The sequence below is a fragment of the Salvelinus fontinalis genome, chromosome 4 (assembly GCF_029448725.1).
Source record: "Salvelinus fontinalis isolate EN_2023a chromosome 4, ASM2944872v1, whole genome shotgun sequence".
NCBI classification, from domain to species: Eukaryota; Metazoa; Chordata; class Actinopteri; order Salmoniformes; family Salmonidae; genus Salvelinus; species Salvelinus fontinalis.
Window position 1 is genome coordinate 72,274,950 of NC_074668.1, and position 26,318 is coordinate 72,301,267.

At 41.5% G+C, this 26,318-nt stretch overlaps 2 protein-coding genes across 2 annotated transcripts; both read right to left on the reverse strand.

Annotated features, from left to right (window-relative positions):
* Positions 1 to 4,443: 4,443 nt before the first annotated feature.
* On the reverse strand, positions 4,444 to 7,861 carry LOC129854339 (zinc finger protein SNAI2-like). Its single transcript, XM_055921281.1, has 3 exons — positions 6,612 to 7,861; positions 5,123 to 5,734; positions 4,444 to 4,988 (listed from the first exon to the last, which is right to left on the reverse strand). Exons 1-3 carry the CDS (start codon positions 6,697 to 6,699, stop codon positions 4,807 to 4,809), a joined length of 882 nt encoding a protein of 293 aa, XP_055777256.1. The 5' UTR covers positions 6,700 to 7,861; the 3' UTR covers positions 4,444 to 4,806.
* A 93-nt stretch (positions 7,862 to 7,954) lies between these two features.
* Positions 7,955 to 26,109, reverse strand: LOC129854332 (B-cadherin-like). Its single transcript, XM_055921265.1, has 16 exons — positions 25,935 to 26,109; positions 25,421 to 25,532; positions 15,376 to 15,617; positions 15,010 to 15,150; positions 14,756 to 14,911; positions 14,514 to 14,658; positions 14,237 to 14,409; positions 14,015 to 14,143; positions 13,721 to 13,906; positions 11,947 to 12,191; positions 11,675 to 11,817; positions 11,345 to 11,569; positions 11,042 to 11,260; positions 10,780 to 10,910; positions 9,081 to 9,221; positions 7,955 to 8,897 (listed from the first exon to the last, which is right to left on the reverse strand). Exons 1-16 carry the CDS (start codon positions 25,998 to 26,000, stop codon positions 8,691 to 8,693), a joined length of 2,661 nt encoding a protein of 886 aa, XP_055777240.1. The 5' UTR covers positions 26,001 to 26,109; the 3' UTR covers positions 7,955 to 8,690.
* Positions 26,110 to 26,318: the final 209 nt, after the last annotated feature.

Here is a 26,318-nt window from a genome sequence, read left to right on the forward strand (position 1 = left end):
ATGGATCTATTACCAGATGATCTTTAACACTTTTCATTGATACAGATTTTCCAATAGACTGATACTGTATGACCCCATGCCACATCGGCCTATTGGAAACCAGTTTGAAAATAGATAGTGCCTATTCAGATCCATAGGTTTTCTTCACATTTTATTTTGTTACAAAGTGGGATTAAAATTGATTTATTTGCCATTTTTTTGTCAACAATCTACACAAAACACTCTGGAATGTCAATGTGGAAGAAGAATTCTATATATTTTTTTATTCATACAAATTAAATAACTAAAATATAGTCGTTGCATAAGTATTCAGCTCCCTGAGTCAATACATTTGAAACACCTTACGTTAGACACACCTTTGGCATCGATTACAGCTGTAAGTCTTCTTGGATAAGTCTATAAGAGCTTTGCACATCTGAATTGTGCAATATTTACCCATTATTCTTTAAACAATTCTCAAGCTCTGTCAAAATGTTGGGGATCATGGCAGCAACTTTCAAGTCTTGCCATAGAATTTATAGCAGATTTAAGTCAAAACTGTAGTCAAAACTGGCCACTCAGGAACATTCACTGTCTTCTTGGTAAGCAACTCCAGTGTAGATTTGGTTGTAGGTTATTGTCCGGCTGAAAGGTGAATTCATCTCCCAATATCTGGTGTAAAGCAGACTGAAGAAGGTTTTCCTCTAGGATTTTGTCTGTGCTTCTCTCCATCCCGTTTGTTTTTATCTTGAAAAACTCCCCAATATTTGCCAATGTCAAGCATACCCATACCACGATGCAGCCACCACCATGCTTGAAAATAAGGAGGCAGTTACATAGTGATGCGTTGAATTTGCTCCAAAGGCTTTGCATTTAAGCCAAAAAGTGTATTCATTTGCTGATTTTGTTTTTGCATTATTACTTTCGATGCATATTTTGGAATATTTTTATTCTGTATATTTGTATTCTTCTTTTCACTGTCATTTAGGTCATTATTGTGGAGTCACTACAATGTTGTTGATCCTTCCTTAGTTTTCCCATCACAGCCATTAAACTCTGTAGCTGTTTTAAAATCACCAATGGCCTCATGGTGACATCCCTGTCCCGCAGCTCAGTTTAGAAGGATGACTATCTTTGATGTGTCTGGGTGGTTTAATACATCATCCATAGCATAATTATTAGCTTGACCATGCTTACAGAGCTATACAATGTCTAATCTGTTATTGTTACCCATCTACCAATCACTGCCCTTCTTTATGAGGTTGTCAAAAAGCTCCCTGGTCTTTGTAGTTGAATCTGTTCTTGAAATTCAATACTTGACTGAGGGACCTTAGAGATGTTGTATGTAGGTGAGACAGAGGAAGGGTTAGTCATTCAAAAATCATGTCAACCCCCATTATTCCATGCAAATTATTTATTTATTAGGCCAAATTTTACTCCTGAACTAATTTAGGCTTGTCTAAACAAATGGGCTAAATACTTATGCAGCAACTATATTTTAGCTATGAATGTATATATATATTTTTTTTCATATATAATTTTTCTTCCACTTTGACATTACCAATTATTTTGTGTAGATTGTTGACAAAAAATTTACAATGAAATCCATTTGAATCCCACTTTGTAACACAATACAATGTGTAGAAATCTAAGGGGCCTGAATACTTTTGCAATAGCTTTTATCAAGAGCTTGATATTCAAATACAACACCGATACATTTTAATTTGTGTCTGTTGACGGAAATACAGACTAATTTTATTCTGTTTAAAGTCAGTTGTGCTTCAACAGTCAATAAACATTTTACAGACAAATCACTGATTTATCTTCCTTCACCTCTCTTCTCTAGAATACGTGTGCTTTTCATGATTTCTGTGAGGTTTTGGGTCTTTGACATGAATTTATCGTGAGATAGCTGTCACTAGTTTTATCCAATGCACATAAAATACTATCTAATCTCTAATCTACAGTAGATTCTCATCACTACCACCAACTGATCAAAATAAATGCTCTAGACAAATATATCAAAGCACCTTCTCTATCTCGATGGACGGGAACTCCTCGACCTCTATGCTATCAAATCATCCCAGGAGTTGATACGATACAGCAGAGTAGCAGGACAAGTGGAGTTGGGAGTGAAATCCCCAGCAGCTGAGAAACCGTATGGGGGGGTTACTGGTAGGCGAATCCCAGGGATTGTTCCAAAGGGAAACAACGAGGCACAGCTCTATGGAATTGTAGAAAGCTAACTCACTCGCTCGGAGCATTGGAAACTCTCTAGGTTCCACTCATCTTTGCCAGGGACCTGAGAGGGACTGGAGGCTCCTGTCAGCCCACCCCAGGAGCTAGAGTTTGGCCAGACCCAATTCCAACTGGGTCAGAAATAGCCCCACTGCCTCTATTTTTGACCCATCTGCTGCTGTATGGGTATCAGGTCCATGCCTCTTTTTCCCTGACTACAGGGTATTTATAGGGTGAGAGGAGTCTTTTGTGGCGTCACAGTGGCTATAGTTCGGAGCCGCTGTGGCGTCAGCTGACGTCATGGAGAACGGCGACAGAGGTCATGATCACGTCTGGAGCCGAGCCTTGTGTTTGTCTATCGTCCTCATCCTCTAGGTCTGTCCAGTAAAGGCTGATCAACGTTTCTATCAAACCTCTGATACGGTTACATTCATAATGATCTCCACAATGTTAGTAGTACTGGAAGTTGTCCATGATTGACTGGGTCCACGGTGTCCTGCTGCAAATAATTATGTTTGAATAAATTGAATGCGTCAGAAAGGTGAAGGATGGGCCGAGACGGCTCCAGGCAGGATATGCTGAGAAATACGTCTGCCATGTCAGTCTCCACTAAAATCCCCCAGCAACACCCCAGGGAGCTGTGACGGTGGTGCCAGAGCCCTGCCACACGGGACCTGGCCTCCTGAAAACACTGGCCTGGCTCGATGAGCTCTGCTCTGCGTGGGCTTCCTGCTAAGTTATGGGTTTTGTGGCCCAAGATACCATTTCTCCCCCAACTTAGAAACTTCCAGGTGTCGTTTTAGTCCCACAACTACGTCACCTACTGTGTATGTTAACATTTTAGTCATTTACCACAGTGTCCCCCTGGGTGCACGTTTTGGGTTTTGCCCTGGCTTACACAGCTGATTTGAATAACCAACTCATCATCAAGCTTTGGTTATTTGAATCAGCTGTGTAGTCCTAGGGCAAAAACCAAAACGTGCACGAAGGGGGGGCCCCAGGACCGAGTTTGGGAAACCCTGATGGCAGACACTCTTATACAGAGCAATTCATAATATGTGCAATCAATGTACATTTAACATTTAGCACATTGATATTTTTATTTGTTCACGCTTTATGGATTTTTAAATGTTTTATTATTATTAAATGAGTGGTGGTTATAACAAGAAAAAAAACGTCATTTTCATTGGTCAAAGGGGGTTGACCCTCTCCAGTTGCAGGTACTGTACATAGCTGGCTATTGCTGCCATGGCCGTATATGTGAAACAGTGTACAAGTAAACAGTTGACAAACATTTAATTGCCGGCCAGTGCCAACACAGCATCCAATCGCCATTCCTCTTTCTACTCTACCAATCATCTAACAGACAGCCAAGTTGCTCCACAACCTGCGCATGTTTGGAGTGCCTTGGGACATGCTTGACATGTTTGGGATTCTGCTGGAGAAAAGCAGTGTTTCTCCCGACTGGCAGTGACAGACCATGTGTTTGGGGAGCTCTCTCCACTCAGCTGCTCCACCTGTGCTGAGCAACTGGAAAGAGTCGACCCAGCCCCCCCCCCCTCCCGCAAGGCCTGGCATGGCGCCACCGTGGCATGCAGCTGGCCTCCCTCCACCTGCCAATGAACAGATATATTTAATACGAATTTTCCATGCACCTTTACAAATGGGAAACATCACAGTTTTATTTAGACTCTTAAAATATCCTCCTTCACCAGCTGCCCTCCAAAAATACTTTAATTAGCTGAGGGATTTAAATGCTCCCGTCTCAGAGACCCCTGAGAGATCCTGCCTGGGGATAGGGGTGTCACAAGAACACTGCCAGAATGTCACCCACACTATCTGTTTTCCGTTTATCCTAATCGCTTTATTCTCCAGTTTCCTGTGCGCCCATGATGATTTCTACAGTTCGCCAGTGATCTCACAATGCCAAGAAATGCTCGTAAAGTAGGAACGTGCTGAGTCACTGATAGCAAAGTGATAACATGTAGTCCTAGTACTCTACTTGTGTACTCTTCAGCAGACACTCAGCATTTGTTTTGATTTTAGAAAAGTGGGTTTCTTCAATATTTCTTGACTTAGACTAGGGCTTGTGTTTTCATCTCAGTGGTTCATGTCTCACATGATTATGTATGTTTTCATATTTAGGCATAATACAAGGCAATTGTACAAAAATAGGTATTTATTGTTTTTAAACAAACAAAGTTCATACAAAATTGTATACTCCAGCTATACATTTCTTCAAAAGGCACAGGTAATCATCAATAACACAATCGAAAACTTCACGGCTTTTAAATTTCAAGTATTTTTGGCAGCATGCGATAACAACTTTTCTCATTTTTTCTTGATGTCAAGCAACTACTTCATATGTCAAATATATGACATAAGAAAGTCTTTGGACACAGTCCATTGTGCTTATTTCATGAGCTTGAAATGTCAGAGAACAAAAACATACAGTAGTCAGAGCTCCGTGTCACTAATAGCAGTCTATCTCCAGTGCTTTGTGAGGGAAGTCTGATGTTAGTAGAACCAGACATAGCCTAGGCAAGTAGGCAACAGGTACAGAGTGGGCAGCACTGTCAGTAAACGGCATCAGGACAGTGGGGAGCAGCCAGCCTCTTCATGCTTGGAGAGCAGAGATATCCTGGAGAAGGTTTTGGAGCAACTCTTGCACTGGTATTTCTTGGTGTCAGAGTGTGTCTGTAGGTGTGCTCTGAGGTTGGAGCGGTCAGCAAACGCCCGGCTGCAGTGCGGGCAGGAGAATGGCTTCTCACCTGAAAAAAGGAATTGATCAACTCAGAGCCCTAGTGGGTAACTGAATATGAGACGGTGTGAAGTCAAGCTCAATTCATGAAGCAGCTGAATAAAGGTAAAAAGTGTTGACGGCTGTACATTACTCTGTCCGTACCTGTATGTGTGCGAATGTGTCCCTGGAGCAGCCAAGGCCTGGAGAAGGCCTTCCCACAGAGTTTGCAGACGCAGGGTAGTGTGTGTGTTCGGATGTGCATCTTCAGAGCTCCCAGACTCACGTACTCCTTGTCACAGTACTTGCAGCAGAAGTACTTGTGACACTGCCACTCACAGTGCAACTGCCTGTGCTTGGCCAGCCCAGAGAAGGTGAAGTAGGCTTTGTGGCAGTCAAAGCATTCAAAGCGCTCCTGACTAACACCAGAGTGGACAAGGCCCAGGAGGGGGTTAGGCATGCTGCCCCTCTCCTCCAGGTGTCTGAAGTCCTGTGAGAGCAGGAAGGTCTGGGGTTCCATGGTTCCCAGGGACTTAAGTCCGGACTGTGAGTCTCTTAGCGGATTGTTGTGAGACACTGACAGGGGGTAGGTGATTTGCTGTGTTGAGCTATGCAGGGACAAGCTGGTGTTCCTTGAAGGCAGCCTGTCTACCTTGGGAGAGTGCATGGAGACTGGTGTGGGGATGAGACTTGGCCCTGGCAGCCAACCCTCCAGGGGCTGAGGAGTGCTGGGGATGTAACAGGGTACCTCAAGCTGGACCAGGCTGGTGTGGAGAGCTGTAATGACAAACACCATTTTATGTTAAAACTGTTTTCCAAGTACACTCAAATGTTTTAATCATGCTCTATGAGAATAATTAGGTATCATTTAGTAATATGTTAAAACGTATAGTTAAACATATGACATTAATTTACAATATTAGGAGCAGTCTCAAAGTACTGCGGGACTCTATTGTGCATATGGATTTGCATAACATCCAAAGTTCCAATGCATTCCCATAGCATAGCCAACTGGCACTAATCTATTTTCCTTACAAAAAAACGAATCTGATTTCAGTCACATACGTTTTCTTTTCCACTTCTATAATGGTAATCTTGACAGTTCAATACAGGAGGGTGGGAGGCTAGCTCGCTTTAAGGGGTGAATTGGAACAAAAACACAGACCTAGGGCACATTTCAGGGGTAAAAGGGGCCTCGAAGGACACTACATTAGCCTCTTGAACGCGCTTAATAGGACCCTTCAGATCCCAGAAGAAGGGACTATTAATCTCTTCTTTTGTGTGACAGATTTTGCACCTGCTAAACTCCAAAACCGCATTTGTTGTATTCTATTCCAAGGTATCAGTTCAATCCATCATTATTTACTTTCCTATAACGAACATAATTTTAGACTATGCTGAAATCATATTGTTTGAGTAATAGGCCTAGTGTGTTCAATTACTCAAAGCAAAAATACAATTCCTTTTTAAAATGGGCTATGAATGGAATAAAAATAAATAACGATAAATTCATATTTTTCTAATTAAATAATGCAAGATATAGCCAACAGACAAAATAGCAAAGGTATTCACATCGGTATTTTTTTTATAGAACAAGATGAGAATATACAACACAACGATAGAAATGTATAATTTAAGTAGATTTTAAAAGTACCGTCTGCTTTTGAATCCAGAATTCCATAGTTTGGCTTCTTATTAGTGAGATGTTTCTTCACCAGAAAAGACCTTGGCATCTTTATCATATAGCTATCTCTGTTATTGATGAGTCTGCTGCGCCGCAATAATGTAACAAGTGAGTGCTCGTTGAGTAGGATGACCTGTTGAATAAATAGCTGTTACTTGGAGGCTGTCTTTTGCCTTGCATTCTTCCGTGGAGTGGAGAGTCAGGTGCAGCGGTCGCTGAGAATTAGCATACACACCCTGTCGGACCAATTAGAATGAAAGGACAAGTGCATGGGGGCGGCACCTCTGCGTCGATCAGCATACCCCAACAAAACAGGTGCATCGCAACACAGTAGTCTGCAAGCCCGTAGACAGGCGAACTGAATCGGCTTTATAATTAGTCAAAAAATATTGCCTAACCGGTATTTATTTTTTCTATACTCGTTCTTTATTCTACAAACTTTCTCACTATCACATGGTATAGCAAAAAATGCCAAATGTGTTTTTTTGTTGGTTGAACTAGCCTACAAAAACTTCCTACACCTTCATAAAACATGTGCTCATAGTCCAGACCTATGATTAGGCCAAGTGACAGTGTTTATTTGAATGAATGCAAGTTTTTTGTATCCTATGCTTACTTGTATAGAAAGACTGACTTGAAGTGTTACGTGAGAAGTTCCTTGTCTATTATTCTGTTTCTTTCCATGTCTCATTTGAAAGCTTTGGAAACAAAGCGCATTCCTGGACCAGTCATTTTCCATTCCATGAAGTGCATCCTATTGAGGCAGCCAAACTAGCGTTCAAGGAGGGGAGGTCAGTGGGGTAGCCAACTAAAAGTAACCTTAACTTATTTATGATGTGTGCAAGTATTCACTTGCTTGAACAGATGACTGGAAAATAATGAAAATACAATGACCATAACCACCTACACCTGAAGGCTAAGACAAAACAAATGTTTAAAATTGCACATTGTGCCTTAAAATCACATGCATGAGTCTAAATGTCTAAGGTAGCCTATAAATAGTCCGAGCCCGGCTGATTGGCTGATACCCATGGTATACGGACTGATATGACACAGCTATGACAAAATATACATTTTTATTGCTCTAAATTACATTGGTAACCAGTTTATAATAGCAGTAAGGCATCTCAGGGTTTTGTGGTATATGGCCAATAAACCACGGCTAAGGACTCTGTCCAGGCACTCCGTGTTGCATCGTGCTTAAGAACAGCCCTTAGCCGAGATATGTTGGCCATATACACCACACCCCCTCCGGCCTTATTACTTAAATATAACTTGTACAAACTGTTCTGTGGGACAAGGAAATGCCATCATTCATTGACCAAGACCTGTTTTATTCAATCATCGCCATCTAGTGTCTCAGCTATGAATTTGAATAATTTAGCTCAAAAGACATAAATTACAATTTAATACAAATATTAACATCCATCATTGTACCAAAGGGATATCTTTAATAAAAAAAAGCATAACTGTGAGCTTCTTCAGGAAAAAAAATATATATACTTAGTGATTAATGATTAAAATTAAAAGGAATAACAACCCAAACTTAGTTGTTTATCAAACATTTTTAAAAGCATTTATTGAGCTTGATAATTAATCTCAGCTAACAAAACAATCGTAAGGCTGATTTGGCTTTCAGTAACTTCAATTTCATGCCAAAGGATAGTCTTCTATATATATCAATTTAAAAAAAGAAATTTGATACGACGCCAACATAGAAGCAAAAAACAGCAAACGAAGCATATTAAATTCAAGTACAATCTGGGGTTGTTAAGAGTCCATTAGAAAGAACTGCTGAACTGTGTAAAATCCATGTCAACATCCTGCTAGTGCAGAGCCAAGAGTGTGCCACCCTCCCCATGCTGAAGACGAGCATTGAACACATTTTTTCTAAAATGATCCCATGTCTGCACAAATCAAATTGCCAAACTGTAGATGTGCCCGAAACGCATAAAAAGGGGAAATAAAGAAAATGTCTTCAGTCTACAGACCCAAGTGTGGAGAACAGGACAGTTTCCAAGCAAAAATGTTTAGTGGCTGACTGACTCCTCAATCCTCTCCTCCTCCGTACATGTCAGACAGCTTCTTGAAGCGCGGGCCCCACTCTTGAAGGAGGTCGTAGTCCTGGTCGTCTCCTGAGTTGGAGGAGTTGAGGGAACTGAGGGAGCCGGCCTCAGAGCCACCTCCTTCATAGTCAAACACCAGGAGGGAGTCGTAGGGAGGAGCAGTGGGGTCGTTGTCAGCTGCCTTCAGGTTCTGGTCAACAGAAAGATTACATTTTACCACCTTGGTGAATATACAGCACAAATTCTAAACATGCAAACTGACATTATCCATGTCAAATCCAGTTATTTCCATGACAAATAATCTCCAGAAGACCTAGATATGACCTTAACTGTGCATTCTACTCAAAGTAAAAATCAGTTCAAGACTACTCACATCATCAATGAAGTTGCCTATGTCGGCTGGGTTGGCGGGTCGTGGGCGATACTCTGGCCGGGCCATGGTTGGAGCGATGTCATTACGGAAAACATCAGGACGGTTATCCAGACCTTTGTGCAGAACGCTCAAGTCGAAATCCTGAAGGTGGAAAGATGTACAGACATATATTATATTACAAGACCAGAAGACACAGAAACATAAAAACATTGAGTAAGATGCAATGGTTTGCAATAACATGTACATCACAACCCCCCCAAAAAATGGACCCTTGGGAAAGCCTAGTCCAGGGTTCGTCAACCAGGTTTGGTCTCGGGCCAAATTTTTTCTGAGCCAACAGTCGGCGGGCCAGAACATAGTAAATATATTATATTAGCACAATTAATTGGCCTACACAATGTAACATGTTTAACACATGACTAGTACATAATAAACTCAGTGACAATAATTTTGATCTGATTAAGCTCATAAAATCAGTCTATTCAATTAGTCAATTTCTGTGCGTTAATTGGTAAAAACAGGTCTACGTAGCCTACACTACTTTTAACATTAACATTTGTTCAGAACAATTTACTTGATAGCAAGATAAAAGGTCGCTCAAACTATCAAGAAGGTGGCTAATGAAAAACGAAGTTGATAAGAATGTACAGAGATGCGTTCATCTCTCTCTCTTTTCCCAATGCCAAGCCAGTGTGTCTTATTTGCAATGAAAATATCGCTGTTTTAAATCTCAAACGTAATTATGAATATAAGCATAAAACTTTCAGTGCCCTTCCGCCCCATAGAAGCCAGACGCAGAAACATTGAATTGTTAACTGCAAGCTGCACACAGCTTTTTGCGGACATATTCTGTAACTTAAAATTGGGTTATATCTGTGGGAAGTGGGAAACAGTCGTGGACATGGACAAATTTGAGTTCTTTACTAGGGAAGCCTGAGTTGTTCGATTTGGACTTGTCATCTGGAAGGCTACTGCACTTCAGCACACTGAAGACACGACAGGCAGAGGGACCAGGCCGCAGCATTGTCAGAGGTGATGGAAGATTTTCACCAAGCAGCTGAGAGACAACTTATCCACCAGATTTGAAGACTACAGCATGCCAAAGGATATCATTGCGTTTGTACGTAATCCTCTGTCAGCCCAGGTGGAGAATTCTCCTCCCTTGCTAAAGAAACGATACCCTCGCTGGATGAGGCCACAAAACAAACTGAGCTGATTGAATTCCAGACATCGAGCCAAATAAGGGATGCGCTCAGGAGTGCCGAGTCCCTGTGTGCGTTGTGGGTGGCACGCTCAGATGAATACAGCACAATGAAGAAACTTGCATTTTTTTGTGCTAACAATGTTTAGAACGACTTACACCAGAGAGTCCTCATTTTCCTCTAGGAACGCAATATACTCACGACAAGAACCGGCTTTTCACAAAGTCAATCGAGGACTGCCTGCACATCAAAATCACATTAATCCATCAAACCCGACATTCACAAGATTGTGTCAGAGGGGAAATGCAACTTCTAATTGAATAAGTAACTTAGTGGCCTATATGACTGCATTTAATAAATACTAATATTGTGAGAGCTTATCCAGGGCCATACACGTGTTAAGCTGACAGTATGTTTTTCGACAGAACAATGAGACATTTGGGGAACCCTAGCCTAGTAGGCTTGTTCTGAGCTAGTCTGGTGAGCGCTCCCCTCACCTGGTCATCCTCGCCACCTCCCTCCTCGTCATAGTAGTAGATGTTGTCCCTGACATCGTCCTCCTGCAGCAGAGGCTCCTTCTTCTCACCACCTCTCTTCCTCAGGAACATGAGCAGCAGAAGAGACAACACTGGAGCACAACATAAACACAGGGCCTTAACACACTAGCACTTCACTGTGTATTAACAATTACATACGTACGCTTTGAGGACAGCAGTGACTAAACACTTTAGTGCTGGGTTAAACAAATGAACAACTTACATAGGAGTAGTAACACTGCTCCTAGAATTCCCAGAATGCTAGAGATGCCGAAGCCTGCTACAGCTTTATCGGTGCACTGGACATCCGCTCCTTTGCAGTCACACACGGAGGCCTGGACGGTGCTGTCATGGTATAGGCCCTGGTTGTCAGACACTCTCAGGACAACCGTGTAATCTCCACTGTCCAACATAGTCTTCAGAGTCAGGATAATGCCAGTCTCTGAAATGAAAAACAGGTAACATTTAACACAATTGTTTTAAAAGGGGGAATAGTACTGTAGTTCTGGGAAAAACCAATGCATACTTGTGTCGTTCATTCTGGCAGTCCAGTTAGATTGGGACAACCCCTGAAGCTGTACGGTGTATGGAGCAGCAAAGCCCGCGCTGTCTTTATCAGTGACTGACAGCAGCTGTGGGGAGGACTCCTTGTTGCAGACCTTGATCACACTCTCGTCGATGGTTGGAGCATTATCATTCACATCATCCAGCTCTATGATAAGGGTGCCAGTGCCAGTTGCCGGGATTTCATCTGCATATCCAAATTAGAGCACTGTCACTCAAAGGGTCAAGTTTGGGGTGTGGTCATTTACTAAATTTGAAAAATGAACATTAGAAAAAGGGAACACTTAAATACCGTTGTCGATGCCCAGAACAATAACAGAGTATTTGTTGTTTTGGACAAAAGTGGATTCTCTGTCCATGAGGCTCTTGACTTTGATCAGCCCAGTGTCTTTGTTAATACTTAGCCATCCAGCAGGATCATTGCGTATCTTGTATCTGTGTAGTAAATGTAAAAAATAAATAAAAAAGAGCATTGCTTACAACCTGTACAGTCATCACTTGAAAAGAAATGTCCCCCTCTTCAAATCTTACAAAACATAATTGTAAATGTAGTTCTAATCTTACGAGACTTTCTGACTCCTTGCAGTGTCTGGGTCTGTGGCTGTGTACAGAACCAGGTCACTGTTAACAGGGAGGTCCTCAGGTTTCCTGATAATCTTCTCCACTGGGGTGAAGACTGGAGCTTCATTCACATCCTCCACATTCACTACAACAGTAGCAGTGGAGGTGGGCAGGCTGATTGCAAATGGGACTTCATTCTGCACAGTGACCAGCAGAGTGTACTTGTTGTTCTTCTCAAAGTCAAGTGGCTGTGTTGAAAGAACAGAAAAGCCCATCAGCATAGGAATCATTCAGACTTTATAGAATCAGGATAATGGTGTTTGTATCTACAAGCATACTCCCCCCTACACATTTACTTGGACAGCGTAGCCAAAACTTTTAATTTGGCTCCTTACTCCAGGATTTTATATCAGATGTTTCATATGAAGCAACAGTACAAAACATAACTTTCTATTGAGGGTATTTTCATAAATATCCATTTATAAATAAAAGCACTTTATGCATCTTGTCCCCCCCTTAGTCATAGGTATTTCTACAAATTCACAGAGTATTAAAGTAGTCAAAGTTGAGTATTTGGTTCCATACTCCTCACACACCATGACCAAGTCAAGCTTGCAACTACAAACTTGGATGCATTTTCAGTTTGTTGTGCCCAATAGAAATGAATGGTAAATAAGAATCACTTAGGGTAAACAAGAATATGTTTCTGAACAACTTTACATTAGGTGGATGCTACCATGATTACGGATAATCCTGAATGAATCGTGAATAATGATTAGTGAGAAAGTTGGAGGCAAAAAGTTCATACCCCCAAAACATGCTAACCTCTCACACCATTCCACCAAAAACATTTTTGGGGGGTATGCAATTCATCCCTTGAACTCTCACTCATCGTGATTCAAGTCATTCATGATTATCCATAATAAAATGGTAGCATACACACAAATGTAGAAGGGCTTAGAAACATTATATTCTTATTTACAATAAAAAAAAGAGACAATATATGATTTGCCATGCATTTCTATAGACCCCTTCCTGTGTTTTCTGCACGAGGGCAATATACAAAGAAAGTTGGTGGCCTTATAGAACTCCAGCAAAAAAAGCATATATTTACAACTCCTTATGAGTGCATTTCACAGTACTTATAGATAATAAATTGGATTTTAAGACTCATATGAATGCCCTGTTTAATATAATGTTTGTGTCATTGCAAATCAACTGCATTATACTTAACACTTCAACCAGTAAAATGGCTCTTTGGCTAGCTTTTGCTACAGCATATCATAGAAGGTAAGTATTCTAGCTAACAACTGCTGCATCCAAAATTGTTATTTTGTAAAGTTCACAACCAAATATAATCTTAGTGACTGTTCAAGGAAGAATCAAAACATTGTAAGTGTACGAGAAGCCCAAAAACTTTGTTTAAGAAGTAATAAAAAGGTGAATCTAGGCCAAGTCGAACGTGCGCAGATGGCGATTGCTTTCTTACTGCCGCCAAAAGTCGTGAGCATCTGGACGCGACGTCAAATAAAAATGTGATATTGTGTACTGTCGGCTCATATGAAACATTGGATCTCTAATACAAAAATACTAGAGTATAGAGTCAAATTAAAACGTTTTAGCGTCACTGTCAAAATAAATACGAAGGGGAATGCAAATTGCTTCTTCCAGGATACCATTCCAAAGTAGCAGCTAAAAATCTACATTGACAGGCTGCTTTTGCTACACCTCCAGTGTAGCAGCTCAAATATATCTATAGGAGAAGATTTCAACATACCTTAGCTGTTATAATGATGCCCTCCAGCTTGCTAGGGCCTGTGCTCACACTGAAAAGGCCTTGAGGGTCCCCGTCAACTATCTTGTAGGTGGTAGCCCAGGCAGAGGAGTGAGGCTCATCTCCATCAGTCACTGGCATTTTCACCACCAAGGCATCCACTTTATTCTCTGGGACTGACACGGTGTACTGCAAAAGAGAGAAGCATGATTATAAAGCAACAAAGGGTAATTCCATTATGTGTTAAAACGGTTGTAAGGCTGTAATTTTAAATTTTGCCTTCAGATATGTGCTTACCGAAGGCGTCACAAACTGTGGCGCGTTGTCATTGCTGTCCGTTACTGTAATGATGGCTTTGCCAAAGCTGGTAAGGCCATTTCCCTCCATATCGGCAGCTTGGATTTCCAAAGTATATTTGGGAATTTTCTGAAACAAATTAAGTCAGGGTCACAAATGTAACGCATGTAGAATGTACACAATGAATAAGTGATCGACAAGACTATTGATTTGAAGAACAACCTCTCTGTCCAACCCAGGTGCGTTAACCCGAATCCCTCCAGTCACAGGGTTGATGACAAACATGTTGGGGCTTGGTAGTGAAGGCTCCTGACGGATAATGGTGTATCTGACATCAGAATTGGCAGAGCCCTCCTCATCAGCATCAGTGGCCGTTACCTGCATGACCTCATCACCTGAACAGAGTGAGAAATGTTTTTTCTGAATCGTCCTAGCATAATTTTCTTTAAAAAAAACATTGTTAAGCATCGTAAATACTGAGTGTGTGTGAACAACATACCTGGTTTTGAAGCCTCAGGGACTGTTCCTGTAAATGGATTTTGGGTAAATACAGGTTTGTTGTCATTCATATCAATGACTTTCACAATGATCTCCATGGGATCCTCAGCTACACCTGCACCCACTGCAACAGCATGGGCTAGGAGCTAGAGAGAAAAGTAACGACAAACATTAGTTTAAAACTACATATAAATCAGTTTTCAATTAAGTCAAGGGAAGAAAATTAGGATACGCAAACCGTACAATGTATTTGTCTTTTTTCTCCCTGTCCAAAGGCTGGGTCACATAGAGAGTTCCAGAGTTTTTGTCCACAGTGAAGAGTCCCACAGGAGGTAGGTCTGCCCCAGCGCCAGTGATGCTGTACTGGATCTTCACCTCTTTATCATTGTTGGACCTGATCTGGTTTACAAGGATAATAGCATTCACATCACTGACGAAATGTCCAACACTGATATTAAAGTCATGGAAAAACTATCCTTAACCTACAAGACACTTACCTGCACCATATTCTTGGGGAACGGGCCTCGGTCATTCTCTGGGAAGTTGATGGGAGGAATGACCCAGTCCCTCTTCCTTCTTTTCAGACCTCCTGAAGACTTGGGGAAGTTCAGAACAGGTAGAGACAGACTCGCTCCTGGCTGTGGAATTGAAAAAAAAAAAACATGAAATATGAAGTCTATGGTTTTACAGCACCCAAATACATAGAGCATTTTACAAAAACTACCATCAAACTTCAGTTGACCTGAAAAAAAAGCTCTGTTTCAATTACAGAATATTATATGTCATTGAAACACTTCGAGACGCAGTTGCTCATCTATCCACTAGAGGACACCATAGTCTAATTAATTTAACCAGTCATATACCTTGGGCTGAGTGGTCATCTCATGGTGATTGTGGTGGTGGCCATGTCTGGCCTCATGCAGCACTCTGACTGGAACCATGATCTTCTTGCCCTTGGACTGGGTAGAGACATAGAACTCCTTATGTCCATTATGCAGAGTCAACCCCCTCTTCAGTTTCAGCGTCCCGTCGCCATCTACTTTGAAGCGTGAATCCTCGGAGTGAAAGAGAAAGCTGGTACGGCTGGTGCAGTCATTATAAACCACTGCAAGGTCAAAGAGAAAGGTTGTCAGAGGATATTTTAAAAGTAATATACATGTGGGCTTAAAAAGAAACCATTGGAAGCACTTCAGTAACAGGAATAGATTTAAAGCACCATCACAATCTCAAATTTTTAACATCAGTGGGTTCTTGATGAACTGATAAAAGAGCCACCACAGACTCTCTCGGTAAATGTATAATGGAATACTGGTCATAGTAACAAAGCAGCAAAATGGCCTAAAAGAACCCTAGGCCTAGTCGCCTCATGATCGCAGTTCTGATCTGCTGCAAAGACATTATGCAGGGCTTATTATTGCACAATGTAAAACCCCACAACATGTCAGACTTGCAAAGGAGTAAATTGACCCATATCCTCATGTAATTATTAACATGACATGTATAACTAGTACTGTGCAACTTGGAACAATATACCAGGTAGAGATTAAGCTGTCATGGTATACAAGTAGTCTACTAGAATCATCCTGTGTGGACAGAGAGCAGGGTTGACTTGCCCAGCCCTGGGTTGAGACTCAAGGACAGGCAGCAACATCTGGTTTCACATGACTACTAGAAACATCCTGAGGCATAGGCCTAAGTATACAAAGAGGTCTGAATGTCTCATTATGCTCCTATTAGCTTACAAAAGTTGATTGAGTATTATTTAGAAACCCAAAATCAATACACCTCTTTCCAGCCTAATGAACTGGCTAAATGTTCTGCAGAAATTGTGGAATGGCACAAAACAATAAATGTGTGGTTGAGAAAGATATGGAAGCGTGGTTTTCAGAAGTAAAACTGAACTGGATGTATGCCACAGTACCCACTTCTGCTTTCTGCTCATTCTATTGATAGTTAGGTACTAGAGAATCAGGTAAGTAGAGGTACAGCGACTACCACTCTTTAGGCAAGATGGTGGCCGTCAAAGATTTGAACAAATTAAAAAAAAGATGTAGGTGGTAACGCTGAAGTCCAGAAGAACAAATAAAGAAAAATCAGGCCACCTGTAACAAAAACATTTGTTTTACAGCTGGCTGTCTCATCGTTGTTGGTGGTAAATAAGACCTAACACTTGTGTCATCTGCAAACTTGATGTGGTTGGCCACGCAGTCATGGTGAACAGGAGGGGAATAAATGGAGATTGCCGTGACTCAACGGTCAGGTGGTATTTGACTGCGGTCATACCTCATTACTGCCGGTGTGGCAGTAATACCGTAACCACAACAGCCCTAGGTATAGCCTACTGACCATATAAACTGAAAATGTCTTGGGTACACAATTAGTCTAGCTAGGCTATACTCCAATTAAACAAATTCTAGTAATTGTCTTTGAGTGTGGAATGTATTATTATGCAAACTGGATGGACTGTTCCATTATGCTACACTCCAAATGTTCTATCCATGACTCAAGGAGAGAACGTACAGGCTTAGGTGATGAATAGCCTTGTAACAGGGCATTTTCATAATTAATAGGCTGACATTAACTTTAGCTACAGAATCTCAACACCGTGCATTTCCATCTCCTCCCCTGTCATCAGTTTAATGATATATGTTTTGTGAAAACATGTTACTGTCAATGTTCCCAAACAGATTTCACTTTGTTTCCCAAATGAAGCACTGGGTAGCTGCAGGAGCTGGGTTGGAGAGCCCATGGCATAGAGTTTGGGCAGAATATCACCTGTCGCACAGCAAAAGGCTGCATGCTCCTCAAACAGTGACTGTTGCAGAGTGAAACTATTGTTCTTATAAACCCAGACATTTCTATATGCAATCCCATGTGAAATGCATTTCAAACCATGTCACCTGCGTTTTATATTGAAAGTCAGTGTTTTTTGCTACAATAGAGTGATCAGGGGCGTGCAACTATAGTTTTCATTCACACAAAACAGTGTCACCCGACAGAATATAGCTTCATTTTGATCAGATAAGAACAGAAGTGCAATGCTATTTGGCTAGCAGCCATATAAGTAAATGAGCTTACAATTAAAAAGCAAGGACGATGCATGGCCATCATATATAAGATATTTATCATAGAATGTAGCCGGCTACATTTAATGTTTTGCTTGAAGTTCATCTTGCATTTAAGATAAAGTAGGCTACACAGAAAAGAACTGGAGAAAAGTAGCTACACAGTCAAATAACCGTTTGTGAACTCATTGGAGTGGAGAAGTGCAAATTAAGCACAAAATTAGTCTGATTCTGAGCAGAAATTACAACAAGAATTTATCTGCATTTACAAAACACAGCAAGATTTTAAAAAAAATGTCGTGAAAAATGCATAATTCTGTATTGAGACCCCTGATCATGCAGCCCATATAATCTCAGCAAAAAAAATAAACATCCACTCACTGTGAACTGCGTTTATTGTCAGCACACTTAACATGAGTAAATAATTGTATGAACATAAGATTCAACAACTGAGACAAACTGAACAAGTTCCACAGACATGTGAGTAACATAAATAGAATGTGTCCCTGGAAAGGGGAGGGGGGGGGGTTCAAAAATCAAAAGTAACAGTCAGTATCTGGTGTGGCCACCAGCTGCATGTTAAACCGGAGTAGACTACCTGGCTGGAGTGAAAAACAAACTGCAAGAAATTGGCCTCCAGTCGCTATTCAAGTGCATATGGAAACCATGTAATTTTTCCCCTGCCAATTTGCTAATGAACCATTCTAAAATCAAAACAAATTTGACATATTAGTAAAGACGAGATTAAATTGAGAATAGTCTGAAGGGTGAAAATATGATCGAGAGAACAGCGTGTGCAGCCTGAGGCAAGCTTTTTTGCGACTTTTTCAAATATTCAATAGCCTATAGTCGCGTCAGGGGTCCATTTAGAGTTCAGAAATCTGCATTTTAAACCACGTCACCTGCGTTTTGAATTGGCAGTCGTGTTTTTTGGCTTCAATGTGATCGGGGACGTGTAACTATGGTTTTCATTCACACAAAACACAGCGTCACATTTGGCAAAGAATGGCTTTATTTTCAGATGACAAAGTGCAACGCTATTTGGCTAGCAGCCATATAAGTAAGTGAGCTTAGTGAACTTTTTGGCAAAAACAACGCATGGCCATCATATTTCGAATGCTACATTTCCTACTGTTTTGCTTGAAGTCAATCTTGCATTTTCCCCCCCAGAGAAAAATAGACTACACTGAGAAAAATACTGGAGTAGCTTTACAGTTGAATGCCCGTTTGTGAATTCTCAGAGGGGAGATGTGCAAATTAAGCACAATGGCCAGCATCCCAGAGTTGCCTCTTCACTGTTGACATTGAGACTGGTGTTTTGCGGGTACTATTTAATGAAGCTGCCAGGTGAGGACTTGTGAGGTGTCTGTTTCTCAAACTAGACACTAATGTACTTGTCCTCTTGCTCAGTTGTGTACCGGGGCCTCCCACTCTTTATTCTGGTTAGAGCCAGTTTACGCTGTTCTGTGAAGGGAGCAATACACAGCGTTGTACGAGATCTTTCGTTTCTTGGACATTTCTTGCGTGTAATAGTCTTAATTTCTCAGAACAAGAATAGACTGACGAGCTTCAGAAGAAAGTGCTTTGTTTCTAGCCATTTTGAGCATGTAATCGAACACACAATGCTGATGCTCCAGACACTCAACTAGTCTAAAGAAGGCCAGTTTAATTGCTTCTTTAAATCAGAACAGTTTTCAGCTGTGCTAACATAATTGCAAAAGGGTTTTGTCATGATCAATTAGCCTTTTAAAATGATCAACTTGGATTAGCTAACACAACGTGCCATTGGAACACAGGAGTGATGGTTGCTGCTAATGTGCCTCTGTACACCTACGTAGATATCCCATAAATTATGGATTAAAAAAAAGAGAAAAGTTTCCAGCTACAATAGTCATTTACAACATCTACACTGTATTTCTGATCAATTTGATGTTATTTTAAATGGACAAAAAAAGAAAGTGCTTTCCTTTCAAAAACAAGGACATTTCTGAGTGACCCCAAACTTTTGAACGGTAGTGTATATGTTGGATTTATAAGACATTCTAAAGGTTTGTCTGACTGGTTGTCTGATCAATACCTTAAAAGTATGTATATTTTTTTAACAGTATCTGTACTCCCAGTCATTAGAGCCTAACGAATTTATTTCAATTGACTGACTTCAATATATGAACTCTAACTCAGTAAAATCTTTGAAATTGTTCCATGTTGTGTTTATATTTTTGTTCAGCGTAAATTGGCGCTGGTGTGTTCTCATAAGTTGGCATGCATCTACAGTCTATAAAATTGATCACGCACACAGCATATATCCTAGTTTGAGAGGAAATATCACCTGTCAGACAGCAATACAGCTGAATGCTACATGTGCCTAGTCATTGCACAACAATTCTAAACGCAATCGCGCAATAAAAAACATTGTTTGATGGACACGATTAAAAACGGGATTCAAGCTTTCTATTGCCTATGCAGTCGCCATTCGAGTGCATAGGCAAGGTAGGCAGACTACCACACGTCCCCACCACTTTGTAATATGAGCTGGAGGCTGTAGGCCTACGCATTTTGAAACCCGAACGTTATCAAATCAAACTTTGTCACATGCATCAAATACAAGTGTAGACCTTACCGTGAACTGCTTACTTACAGTTAAGCAAATATTTGATTAATAAACCAAATTAAAATATTAAAAAACACAATAACGAGGCTATATAGAGGGGGTACCGGTACCGAGTCAGTGTGCGGGGGTACAGGTTAGTTGAGGTAATTTGTACATGTAGGTAGGGGTGAAGTGACAATGCATAGATATAACGAGCGAGTAGCAGCAGTGCACAAAACAAATGGATTGGGGGGGGGGGGGTGAATATAATAGACTGCTAAACAATAAATCAAATGGCAACTGGACTAATGGCTTAGGGGTAGAAGCTGTTAAGGAGCCTTTTGGTCCAAGACTTGGTGCTCCGGTACCACTTGCCATACGGTAGCAGAGAAAAGTCCAGGAGTTAGGTGACTGGAGTCTGATAATTTCTAGGGATTTCTTATGACACTGCCTATTATATAGGTCCTGGATGGCAGGAAGCTTGGACGCAGTGATGTACTGGGCCATACGCACTATCCTCTGTAGCGCCTTACGGTCAAGCAGTTGTCATACCAGGTGTTGATGCAACCGGTCAGGATGCTCTCAACGGTGCAGCTGTAGATCTTTGAGGATCTGGGGACCCATGCCAAATCTTCTCCGTCTCCTGAGGGGGAAAGGTTTTGTCGTGCCCTCACAACTGTCTTGGTGTGTTTGGACCATGATAGTTTGTTGGTGATGTGGACACCAGGGAACTTGAAGCTTTCAACCCGCTCCACTACAGCCCTGTAGATGTTGATGGGGGCCTGTTAGGCCCGCCTTTTCCTGATCAGCTCCTTTGTCTCGCTCACATTGAGGGGGAGGTTGTTGTCCTTGCACCACATAGGCAGTTTACGGACCTCCCTATAGGTTGTCTCATCGTTGTCGGTGATCAGGCCTACCACTTGTGTCATCAGCAAACGTAATGGTGTTGGAGTGGAGAGGACTAAGTACACACCCCTGAGGGGCCCCAGTGTTAAGGATCAGCTTGGCAGACGTGTTGTTGCCTACTCTTATCACCTGGGGGCGGCCATTCAGGAAGTCCAGGATCCAGTTGCAGAGGGAGAGGTTTAGTCCCAGGGTCCTTAGCTTAGTGATGATCTTTCTGGGCACTATGGTGTTGAACGCGGAGCTGTAGTCAGTGAACAGCATTCTCACATAGGTGTTCCTTTTGTCCAGGTGGGAAAGCGACTGTGGAGTGTGATTGCATCTGTTGTAGTGGTATGCAAATTGGAGTGGGTCTAGGGTAACCGGGAAGATGCTGTTGATGTGAGCCATGACCAGCCTTTCAAAGCACTTCATGGCTAACGACTGCTACGGGCAATAATCATTTAGGCAGGTTACCTTCGCTTCCTTGGGCACAGGGACTATGGTGGTCTGCTTGAAACATGTAGGTATTACAGACTCGGTCAGGGAGAGGTTGAAAATGTCAGTGAAGACACTTGACAGTTGGTCCGCGTATGCTTTGAGTACACGTCCTGGTAATCAGTCTGGCCCCGCGGCTTTGTGAACATTGACCTGCAAAGGTCTTGCTCACTTCAGCTACCGAAAGCGATAATAGTCATCCAGAACAGCTGGTGCTCTCGTGCATGCGTCGGTGTTGTTTACCTCGAAGCGAGCACAAAAGGCATTTAGTTCGTCTGGTATGCTCGAGTCACTGGGCAGCTCGCGTCTGGGTTTCCCTTTGTAGTCCGTAATAGTTCTCAAGCCCTGCCACATCTGACGAGCGTCAGAGGCGGTGTAGTAGGAATCAATCTTAATCCTGTATTGACACTTTCCTTGTTTGATGGTTCGTCTGAGGGCATAGCGGGATTTCTTATAAGCATCCGGATTAGTGTCCTGCCCCTTGAAAGCTGCAGCTCTAGCCTTTAGCTCGATGCGGATGTTGCCTGTAATCCATGGCTTCTGGTTGGGTTATGTACGTACGGTCACCGAGGGGACGACATCGATGCACTTATTGATGAAGCCAATGACTGAGGTAGACTCAATGGCATTGGATGAATCCCTGAACATATTCCAGTCTGTGCTAGCAAAACAGTCCTGTAGCGTAGCATCCGCATCACCTGACCACTTCCGTATTTAGCAAGTCACTGGTACTTCCTGCTTTAGTTTATGCTTTTAAGCAGGAATCAGGAGGATATAACTATAGTCAGATTTGCCAAACGGAAGGTGGGGGGGAGCTTGGTATCCATCTCTGTGTGTAGAGTAAAGGTGGTCTAGAATTTTTCCCCCCCTGGTTGCACGTGTGCCATGCTGGTAAAAATGATTTAAGTTTGCTTGCATTAAAATCCCCGGCCACTAGGAGCACCACTTCTGGCTGAGTATTTTCTTGTTTGCTTATGGTCTTATAGAGTTGGTTGAGTGCAGTCTTAGTGCCAGCATCGGTCTGTGGTGGTAAATAGACAGCTACGAATAATATAGGTGAGAACTCTTGGTAGATATAAGTTGTATACCACACTAAGGTACTCCACCTCAGACTTGTTTAATATTAGACATCGCGCACCAGCTGTTATTGACAAAAAGACACACACCCTCAACCATCGTCTTACCAGACGTAGCATCTCTGTTCTGCCGGTGCATGGAAAATCACGCCAGCTCTAGATTATCCGTGTTGTCGTTCAGCCACGACACGGTGAAACATAACATATTACAGTTCTTAATGTCCCGATGGTAGGATAATCATAGGTCTTCAATTTTATTTTCCAATAATTGCATGTTAGCCAGTAGAACAGATGGCAGTTTACACTCGCCTGCGGATTCTCAGAACGCAGCTCGATCCACACCCTCTCTTCTTCACGCAAATGACGGGGATTTTTAAAATATATTTAACTAGGTAAGTCAGTTAGTCATTGTTATTTACAATGATGGCATAGGAACCATGGGTTAACTGCCTTGTTCAGGGTTAGAACGACAGATTTTTACCTTGTCAGCTTGGGGATTTGATCTAGCAACATTTTGGTTACTGGCCCAACACTCTAACCCACAGGTGTCAAACTCATTCCACGGGGGGCCGAGTGTCTGCGGGTCTTCGCTCCTCCCTTGTACTTGATTGATGAATTACATTACTAATTAGTTAGGAACTCCCCACACCTGGTTGTCTAGGGCTTTATTGAAAGGAAAAACCAAAAACCTGCAGACACTAGGCCCTCCGTGGAATGAGTTTGACACCCCTGCTCTAACCACTAGGCTACCTACCTGTGCCTGTTCCCACTAGAGAACAGTATATCCTTCTCGGACTCATTAAAGGAAAAAGCTTCTTCCAGTTCATGGTGAGTAATACCTGTTCTGAAGTCCAGAAGTTATTTTCGGTCATAAGAGACAGTAGCAGCAACATCATGTTCAAAATAAGTTACACGCAAAAAAACCCGATTCAAAATAGCACAATTGGTCAGGAGCATGTAAAACATCAGCCATCTTAGCCTTCTTCATATTATGAGCCATGTCTTAGCTTGTTTCAAAGTAGCCTAGCCAAAGTCCCACCATAGAAACCTGGAGGCAATTATTTCACAAAGACTTCCTCATATGCCATTGAAACCAGCCTTTCTCTCCTGTTCTATTGGTTTTCATATCAACTTTCTTTGTCGAGAATCCAAAAGGCACAATCCTAGTCATATTAGTGAACCCATCCTAGTTGTTAAACTTAGAAAGGGGAAATCTAAAGATTTAACAGATGATCATCTCGGTCCCATATGGAATTGCTCGCATCAGGTGCACTGTTTAGAATGAGTTTTTCCTGCGAATTGCAATTGCCATTTTTTGAAGATGACAATTTACATTGGCTGCTTCATTACAGGAGTTACATGTTCAATAATAGCCTTTTTGCTATGAGATGATAGGCTTGCTAATGTTGCATGTTTCGATTAAGAACTTAACGATAGGTTGCTACACAAAAGGGATTGATTGAGGCATTATTTCTCATTTCATATTGATATGCGTTATTCATTTGTAAAATGCTGTCAGTTGACGCGAATGACAATCAAGCAATGTCAGAAGTCACTCAGAGGAATCTAGGCCGGCCTAATGGTTGTTCCAGGAAGTCTAACCAGTTTTACTCTACTGATCAGATCTTGTGCCTACACGCCCAGTTAAACAACCAGATATTTAGCATGTCTCATCAATGAGCTCACTCAGTCTGGTCAACCTCCTTACAATGACAAAACAGCCTTCAATTAAGTCACAACTTGTTTGAAGCATAATTAAAAGACATACCAATACAAATTTAGCATACTAAGTTGGTCACACAAGTGACACTTGTGTGACACTTTAAGTGACACTTTACTTTCTTAGCAAAGTTAAGGTGTGACAAATCCCTCCATTAGCCCCAATGCGGGACAGACAAAACACCACAACGCTATTGTAAACAAACTATGTCTGAGAAAAGTTCCATGCCATATTTGCCAAGTAATGTACAGGGTCGTCTTGCCAGCCACACCTCAAACAGTTACAAAGGCTATCAAAAGGGAGTTACTGGCGGTCCCAGACACATGAGTCAATTCTTTACATAGAAACAAAGCAACACTTGAGTATGATAACTAATCAGCCTTGTATTTCTATGTTGTGCTGTTAAACAGCTGACAATAATTGGACACACCAAATCGAAAATCAATTGTTGTCAGCAAGTTCACTCACCAAATTGCTCTAAATTTATTTTGTGAATCAGTGTAATTTCATAGAGAAGCCAAAGTCAAGGCCCACAATCATAGCAAAACCTGAAAGAACCTAAAAACAATGTGTGCTCAGTGGTTTGTCTGTACAATAAACAGCTGTGATAGGAATCACAAGGCTCTCTGGGGCGACTGAACAAATCTTTAAACACAATACTTCCAATTGAACCCCTTCTGACAAATTGAACAATGGATACACATTTATCAATGTGTACTGAAATATTCAAAGCAGAACACTCTCTGGTGTGAATGAAACTAAAATGTATTCTTAAGTGATGACACTCATTTAAAATTTAGGTCTTACGCAGCGTTCAAAACAACTGGGACTCGGAAAAATACGAGGTCAAATCATGACGCCAGTGATCTTCAGGTCGGAACTCTTGAAAGAGGCCCGAATTGGAATTTGGAGTCGGAAGACATTCAAATAGATATTTCCCAGTCGGAGCTCGTAAATCCCCCCTTTCTTTGAACGCATTGAAGTCCGATATTTCCCAGTTGTTTTTAAACACGGCGTTAGCGTATGACCGGGCAAAAATGTTTGACAGCGAGGAAGCTACCATTAGTTAGTTCTTACCTTTTCCTAGTCTCCGGCCACTTTGTAAGTGATTTCTTTCCACTTTGAAAATGTATATTTCTGAATTGAAACCTGGTAGACATTTTGACTCCGACGACCCTGGTTTGAAAGCCTTACAAAAGGAAATAAGTCAATTGTATTATTTATAAATCAACTGCACAAGGTCATGAAATAAATATTCACCAGATTACCATAGAATGCATTTATACTATCATAATGACCACTCACTACTATTGTGAGAAATGTGGCATATGTATAATAAAAGCTCCGAATAATAACATATCCGGGTGCGTTATCCTGGTAATTAAGCAAATAACTGACAAAACGCAACGCTGGCTAACACAAAAACACCCGACAAATCATGAAAACGTATCATAAATACGTTTTTAAATAAGACCTGTAGGCGGAACCAGATAATGTTACTGGTTCAGACTATACTAGCCAACGTATTCCCAGGTAAATGGCGTTGCCTACATTGCGTGTTACTTTAGAGTGAAAAAAATAATAATCTTACCTGGAGAAATAATATTAATACGCCCAACTCCACGAACCAAAATGCCCCCATTTGTTTTGAATACATTTTGGATAGTCGTTCCACCAACAGTAAAAAGTAATCCCTTTACGCGTAGAGGAGAAAAGTCTATTTTTCAAACGTGTGCTTTCTGGGTTGTTGGTTAAGTGAGAAATGAGCTTCAGCAGGTAGTTTCTGGGGAGTGACCTCGCCCATCCGCTCGCTCCAAGTATGGGCATGGAAGAAGAACGGCTCCTTATACCCGCACCTATGAAACACAGGTAAATTGTCATAATCCAGAAACCCACAGCAGGGTCCTACGTGCCAAATATTACACAATAATGTGAGAATTCCGATCGAGAGGAAAAGCACTGATGAGGAAGAGTG

Excerpts from the sequence above, each read along its gene's own strand:
- LOC129854339 (XM_055921281.1), bottom strand. The coding sequence starts at position 6,699 with ATGATAAAGATGCCAAGGTCTTTTCTGGTGAAGAAACATCTCACTAAT. Across the intron at positions 5,735-6,611 it reads TCTGGATTCAAAAGCAGACG|CTCTCCACACCAGCCTGGTC; the intron begins GTACTTTTAAAA and ends TTGTCATTACAG. Across the intron at positions 4,989-5,122 it reads ACACATTCGCACACATACAG|GTGAGAAGCCATTCTCCTGC; the intron begins GTACGGACAGAG and ends TCCTTTTTTCAG.
- LOC129854332 (XM_055921265.1), bottom strand. The coding sequence starts at position 26,000 with ATGTATTCAAAACAAATGGGGGCATTTTGGTTCGTGGAGTTGGGCGTA. Across the intron at positions 11,818-11,946 it reads GCAAGGAGTCAGAAAGTCTC|ATACAAGATACGCAATGATC; the intron begins GTAAGATTAGAA and ends TTTACTACACAG. Across the intron at positions 11,261-11,344 it reads TGCCAGAATGAACGACACAA|AGACTGGCATTATCCTGACT; the intron begins GTATGCATTGGT and ends TTTTCATTTCAG.